This window comes from Carcharhinus amblyrhynchos, chromosome 25 (assembly GCF_965287045.1).
Source record: "Carcharhinus amblyrhynchos chromosome 25, sCarAmb.v2.hapA, whole genome shotgun sequence".
Taxonomy (NCBI): domain Eukaryota; kingdom Metazoa; phylum Chordata; class Chondrichthyes; order Carcharhiniformes; family Carcharhinidae; genus Carcharhinus; species Carcharhinus amblyrhynchos.
The window spans coordinates 42,159,120-42,166,564 of record NC_137348.1 but is presented as its reverse complement, the minus strand read 5'-3'; the positions used below and the strand labels follow the sequence as shown (position 1 = coordinate 42,166,564).

At 48.5% G+C, this 7,445-nt stretch overlaps 1 protein-coding gene across 1 annotated transcript; it reads right to left on the bottom strand.

Annotated features, from left to right (window-relative positions):
• Positions 1-546: 546 nt before the first annotated feature.
• Positions 547-3,252, bottom strand: rnf208 (ring finger protein 208). Its single transcript, XM_080212123.1, has one exon. It carries the CDS (start codon positions 2,356-2,358, stop codon positions 1,621-1,623), a length of 738 nt encoding a protein of 245 aa, XP_080068249.1. The 5' UTR covers positions 2,359-3,252; the 3' UTR covers positions 547-1,620.
• Between the last annotated feature and the right edge of the window lie 4,193 nt (positions 3,253-7,445).

The window sequence follows — 7,445 nt, the reverse complement described above, 5'->3', positions numbered from 1 at the left end:
TAATGGTACACAGTCTAGTACACATGGTTAGTGGTATACAGTCTGGTGCCTGTGATTAGTGGTACACACTCTGGTGTACGTGGCTAGTGGTACACAGCCTGATGCCAACAGTTACTGGTACACAATCTGGTGCCCGTGATTAGTGGTACACAGTCTGGTGCCTGAGATTGGTGGTACACAGTCTGGTGTCAGTTGTTAGTGGTACACACATACATTGGTACCTGTGACGTTCACCTTGCTGCTCCTGAAGTTTAGTTTTTAATACCATGCTTCTCAGTTAGAGATCAATGAAATGTAGCTGGGTCTTCCGCGTGTGGTTGGGAAATATTTTAGTAATAAAATTCCCGGTGAATATTGAAATGTGAGGAATCAAGTGGGGAGAAGGGCTGAGTGGGGAACCCACTCAGAGACCTCCCGTGGTGTTGCAGTCTCAGTGTCTGCACCAGTGTCCAGCAGTCATTGCTGCGAGTTTAACCCTTTGCTAGACGCAGCGCCAATGTTTGTCTACGCAACATTTCAATGACTCTAGTAGCACGAAGACAAGTGGAAGGTCTAATATAGAGTTTATTCACAGAATACAATCAATAAAGAAACATTCTTTGTGTTCCTAGCAATGCTCTGGGTGAGCTCTCCAGCACTGACTGTTACCTTTGGCAGCAGGTGCTCTGTACACCGTCACTAAAGCCAAAGACAAGATTTTCTCCATCATTTTGTGTTAAATATGTGAACAGCTTCTTGGAGCCCAAGGTCGGGATTGTGGGGTGGGGGCAGGGAGCAAAAGCCAACCCAATCCACTCAGACACACAGGTGAGAGCAGTCTTTATTATGTGGTTACTGTGACTGGCAGGGCAACGTGGAAACAAATGGACTTTGACCCTTTTCAGCCCAGCTTCCCCCAGAACCAGGGCAGGGGAGGGGAACCGCCGTGCCCTGGGGCAGAGGCAGCTGGGCCAAGTGGCTGAGTTCTGGCGCTGACTTTGGCTAGGCTGACACTGCATAAAAGCGATCAATGTGCCTTTGACGTCAGGGAAGTTAGAGGCAGGTCTGTGGCTTAGGCAAGGATGTTTACAATTAAAAATAAGTGCTATTAAACCCTTCTCTCTTTATCTAAAGATCAAAATCTAAAATTCAGGTAAAAAAATATGTTCTTGCCGGATGTGGCATTGTGATGAAGGTTGTAGGACGCAGGATGGGACCTGGATGGAATGGATCTCCACAGGGCTGCCGAATACTGTGGTGTGGATCTAGAACACATTAAGCTTTACCGACCTAGAGAGGGCAACACTTAAAGATGCTGCATTGGCAATGGTTTTAGGCATTGTATAATACTGGGGTGGAAAAGAAGCAATTCCGAGGTCAGAGTCAAATATGTGCAGGTTGCTTGGCAACACTGCCTCTCAGGCAAAACTATCAAGACAGCATAATACTTGCCACTCAATCTGAATGTGATACCTTTGATTTCACAGAAAACACAGAAACTCCCAGGTGAGATAATGCAGTTATAGATAATTTACCATATAGACTGCTGAGAAAGCACAGCAAGTGTTCAGTCTTGGAGTAATCCTTATTGTCACAAATGTGACTCTGCGACAGGGAGAAGGGCCTTCCTTCCCTCTCCTTCTACATGATCACACAGGAAGACAGTGGGTTTCGGAGCTGGCAGCTGCAGGCCGCGCCGCAGTATTGCTGGAAGGTCTGGTAGCAGCTGCGGTCGGCCTCGCCACCCCACTGGCCCGGATTAGTGGTCAGGGCTTCGGCTGGCAGCCGGGCCAGGATGCTGGTGTTGACGGCCAGAGCCGCCAGGCCATAGTCAGTGAAGAGGACGGTCTCCCGGCGGCAGGTGGGGCAGGAGATGAACTTGTACTTGGGGCAGGACTCGTAGAGGATCTGCAAGCACTCCTCGCACACTGAGTGTAGGCAGGAGAGAATCCGGGGGCGTTTATTGATGGCGTTGTACACGTGGCCACAGGTGGGGCATTCCAGGGGCTCGGAGGTGGTGGATTGGTGAAGTACGTACTGATTAACGATGACCTCATCGGATGGTGTCTGTCGGTGATAGCACATCTCCGCACTGGCCTTACGGTGGCCCTGGACAAATTTCTCGCGGCGGGGTGGCGTCCTGGCCAGTCCACTGGGGCTCCGGGCTTTCTCCAGGGTGGGGACATCAGTGCAGGCCTGGTTGGCGATGATCTCTGACTCGAGGGGCCAGGCGCACTTCCCGACAAGCGGGGGCTCCCGGACACACTGCGAGGGCCCGTAGCGAGACTGCGAGCTGGGACAATCCGCAAACTTCTCTGCTGGCACAATCTTCACCGCCTCCATCTTGATGGCAGCCTGCTGTTGTTTCAGGCACGCCATGGGGAAGGAGGATGGAGTCCACGCTCCGGCTCAGCAGCCTGCTTCACAGGCAGGGGCTGTACTCACCTCGCTGTCTGACCATCTCTGCATTCTGCAGGCTTCCTTCTGTGCACCAGGATTCTTCACTATCCATACAGCAGGCTCAGGCTACAACACAATCAGCAAGAAACATCCTGAATCGTTTGCACATTCTACACCGGTCAAACACCTTGCTCTTTATCGAGTGAGGCTGAGGTCTTAGTGTCAGCTTTATAGCTGCTCGATACGACTTCTCTCCCTCAGCAGCCTCTCAGTTGCTTACTGGCAGTGAATGCTGCAATGTGAAGCTACAGCAGGCAGGCAGGGCAAACATGTTCCAGAAGAAACCTCGATGACAGGACTGAGGAGCGACAGAGAAGCTCACTCACTGAGGAAATCTCTCAGCTCCGAGATAGTGAGCTGTTTGAAGACGCTTGCTTGAATCACGTTACCTGCACTTGCAGTCAAATCTAATGCTTCCACTTTCCAATTGAGCACAAGCCTTCCTCCAGCAGCAAAGTGTCCGTCTCTGTTGATAGTAAGGGCAGTGGCTGCTCTGCAGCTTGTTCTGTCTCCCTGTTTCTCTGCGAGCCCTCTGTTTACCTCTGATGGCAGTATTGTCTGCAGCAGCACTGCAGTATTGCAGCTACTCACATTTCTCTCATTCAGCACAGTGTGGGGGCTCCAGGCCGCAGTCCCTCAACACAGGCTACCTCTGCAACTGAAGCCAACCTCTAGCTGCTTGCCTTTTTCATTCATCTGTCTAACCTTCAAAGGGCTTGGGCTGCGGTGCAATCGATGCTGAGAAAGCAGGGGATGATGCTGTTGCCATTTCCTTCCTGAGTCACAGTGGCTTGGTGCTGCTACTGCAAGAGAAAGCAGCTATTCCCCTGAGCACTTCACACCCTCCTAGCCAGCGAGGTCACCTCTAGATAGTTCATACACTTAACCCCTCTACTCTCCCTCTGTGTTCTATATTGACCGCTGTCTCTTGGCATCTTTGACTATCTCTACATTGATAATGGGCAGTGACGAAAAGGAAAGAGTATTTATTTTGTATTCCTTTGAAGTCTGCCTGTTTGACATGTTTATACTCTCAAAATGTCTTGAGACATTGGCATTTAGAGAGTGTTTGTGAGAATAACATTAGAATTTTCAATACAAAATTGGGAAGCTGGCAAACTGTTTATTCGTATATTTGCTCTGAAAGGCGATTGATGCAAATACTTTTAATTCATTCGGAAGTTGCTGGCAAAAGCTGAAGAGAGACTCAGTTCGGATTGGGGCAGCAGACAAGGTAAATCAGGAAGTTGCAAGGAACTGACACTAAGTTTGAGTTTTAAAAGCATATTTTTCACAGCTTGAAAGGAGATTTGAGAGAGGTAAGAGCTTCCTTACAGCACCAAGCACACTGAGGGAAAGACAATATACTGCGGATGCTGCAATCAGAAACAGAAAATGCTGGAGAAACTGAGCAGGTCTGACAGCATCTATGGAGAGAGAATAGATGTGGAGATTCCAGCGTTGGACTGGGGTAAACACAGTAAGAAGTCTCACAACACCAGGTTAAAATCCAACAGGTTTATTTGGTAGCAAAAGCCACTATAGCTTTCGGAGCGCTGCTCCTTCATCAGGTGAGTGGACGAAGGGTCAGAGGCCCTAAAGCTAGTGGCTTTTGCTACCAAATAAACCTGTTGGATTTTAACCTGGTGCTGTGCGGCTTCTTACTGAGAGAGAATAGAGCCAACGTTTCCAGTCCAGGTGTGCCTTCATCAGTGTTACTCCTCCAGGTTCAGTAGGATGTTTGTGGGATTCACATGGGGACAAGCTGGGCCAAACAAAGACATAGAGTACTCAATGAGTATAAAGATTTAACTTCAGGCCAATAAGCACAAGATATAAGACACACAGGACCAATAAAAACAACTATATGAGGAGCAACCTGATTGATGTGCACAAGATTATGAGGACATGGACAGAGTGGATAGATAGCAGCTGTTCTCCTTAGTTCAAGGCTCAGTCACAAGGGGTATAGATTCAGGGTAAGGGGCAAGAGGTTTAGGGCAGATGTGAGGAAAAATATTTTTACCTTGAGCGTGGTGAAAGTCTGGAATGCGCTGCCTGGGAGGGGGTGGAGGTGGGTTGCCTCACATCCTTTAAGAAGTATCTGGATGCGCATCTGGCACATTATAACTTTCAGGCCTATGGGCTAAGTGCTGGTAAATGGGATTAGGTGGGAGGTTGGGTGTTTGTCGTATGTTGATGCAGACATGATGGGCTGAAGAGTCCGTACTACGCTGAATGATTCTATGATTCTATTAGATGTGCTCTCCAAAATAGGCTTTGGGGGAGAAACTGCGAATTGGATCCAACTGCTCTACACAAACTCGGCAGCGTAGTTTCAATCAATAGTAGAAATCAGAAAGTTTCTGATCAAACCTGGAGTCAAGCAGGGCTGTCCCCTCTCTCCTGACTTGTTTGTGTGTTGTTTTGAAACTTTTATTAGGTCCATCGGGAAGGAAGCGAGCATAAGAGGGGTAACAGTCTCAGGCAATGGAGATCCTCAGGTCAAAGTCTCCCTGTACATGGATGGCACCATCATCTTCTGTTTGGATCCACCGTCAGTGCTGTGAGTGATAAGCTTCTGCAACCAGCTCAAACTGGCCTCAAGAGCCAAGCTAAATCGCAGCAAGAGCGACACCATGTTCTCTGGGAACTAAGCTAGCCGATTCCTTGTCCCCCTTCAACATCAGGTCAAACTATCTGAACATGCTGGGGGTATATTATGGAGGGGCTGGGGTGTGTGATAAACTAGTAGATAGAACAAGACAAGTGAATGTGTGAGATCACACTAATCCAGTCACCCAATAAAGAGTTTATTTTTATTCATTTACGGGATGTGGATGTCAGTGGCATTTATTATCCATCCCTAGTTTCCCTTGAGCTGCCTTCTTGAACTGCTGTATTCCTTGAGTGTTGTTAGGGAGGGAGTGCCAGGATTTTGACCCAGCAACAGTGAAGGGACGATGATATATTCCCAAGTCTGGATCATGTGTGATTTGGAGGGGGACCTCCAGGAGGTGGTGTTCCCAGGTATCTGCTGCTCTTCTCCTTCTAGATGGTAGTGGTCATGGGTTTGGAAAGTACTGCCAAAGGAACCTTGGTGAGTTTCTGCAGTGTCTCTTTTATTACAGGCCTTCTGATAGAAAGAAGCTATTCAGTTTGTAGGTTTGATTAACGGGAGATGGGGGTGTGGGGGGTAGTGATGCTAAACCTGAATGAATATCTAAAGCAGATACAAAATTTGTAACAGATACCCTGAACTAATAACAAGCAGATATAGACACACCGGATAAAGACACACAGTGGCAGCAGTTGTGTAACGTCTACAGGATGCATTGCAGCAACTTGCCAAGGCTCCTTCAACAGCACCTTCCAAATCCACAACCTCTACCTCCTGGAAGGACAAGGGCAGCAGATATCTGGGAACACCACCACCGGGAAGTTCCCCTCCAAATCACACATCATCCTGACCTGGAACTATGGGAGCAATTTTCCCACCTCGGCACTCCTGGCGTGGATATCACTGATCTGGTAAAATAGCTTACGGGCCTAAAAATAGGTTTTGTGCCCGAGATGAAACAATTTGAAATCGTCCCAGTCCCGTTCTACTGTTGCGAACTGGATCACGCAGGCTGACTGGCAGATTTAAATATGCATAGCTTGTTTACAAAACAGTGAAAATCACTATGGGCATCCACCAGTGCAGACCAGGCGCAATGGCCACGCCACAGCCTTGGAGGCCACAGAAGTCCCTGCTTGGTCAGAGGCATGGCTGGGTGGTGCACGTCAGGCAGTAATCAGGTGGCCCACCAGACAACTTGGCAGTGCCCACCAGGCACCCTGGCAGTGCCCACTGGACATCTCAGCAGAACCCACCAGGCACACTGGCAGTGCCTACAGGGGACCCCGACAGTGTCAGTTGGGCATCATGTGTGCCAGGAAATGCCAAGGGTTGGTTGGGGTCTGAGTGGGGGTAGTGAATGGGGGGGGGGGGGTTATGCAGAAGGGAGTTATGAGTCACAAGATACATTGGTTTACATTAACACTGCAATGAAATCCCCCAGTCGCCACACTCAGGCACCTGTTTGGGTACACCAAGGGAGAATTTAGCACAGTCAATTTAGACAGCTTGTTGGGGGTCATGTCGGGGACCAGGCAGGGGATCCAACAGGAGTGCCCCAATGCTGACGACCCATGTCAGGGAGGGGGGGCATGCCATTGAATGGGAGGGGGGGGGGCTTCTTAATGCCCACGTGGGGAGTGAGGAGAATCAGTGCACTATGACATTGGGGTGTCATTGCAAAATGGCTCTGGAAAGCTCTGAAGCCAAGCTCACTGGTATGTTTATGTATCCCTCACCCACCATCCCATCCCCCCTCCCCAGAATCAGTACAAAACTACCACACTCTTCAAGACAGAGTGTGGGAGTGTGGCATGGACTGCATCTGGGAGATTGCTGCAGATCACTCTGTTATTCTGACCATTATGACACTTCATTTTTTTGGGGGGACAATTTCACCTGCTATCACCATTCCTTCACTTTTCACTCGGTCATTATCCTGGAACCCTCTCCCTAACAGTTCTGTGGGTGTACCTACACTATAACTAGAGCAATTGAAGATGGCAGCTCACCATCACCTTCCCAAGTGGATAGAGTGAGAGCTGCAAGGAGAGCACAGAAAACAGGCAATAGTATGCAAACTAATTAAAATGAAAGAATATTATAAAAATACTATCTCCAGGCCCCAAGAAGGAACTTGATCAATGTATAGAACTTAGACAATGTAAAGTCATTGTTTCCGCAAGTCAACCACATTGTTTAATTTAGTTAGCACATTGCCTTCACGGCCACAGTACAACCACAGTGACGCAGAGTTACACATATTTAGATCTTGTATAGTCCTGCTGCAACCCACAGAGACAAAGATTATTCTTTGGAAAGATTTTACAAGCTAGATTTTCCATTCTTGCCCAGTCAGTAATACATTTACTCCCTCCTCCTCCCT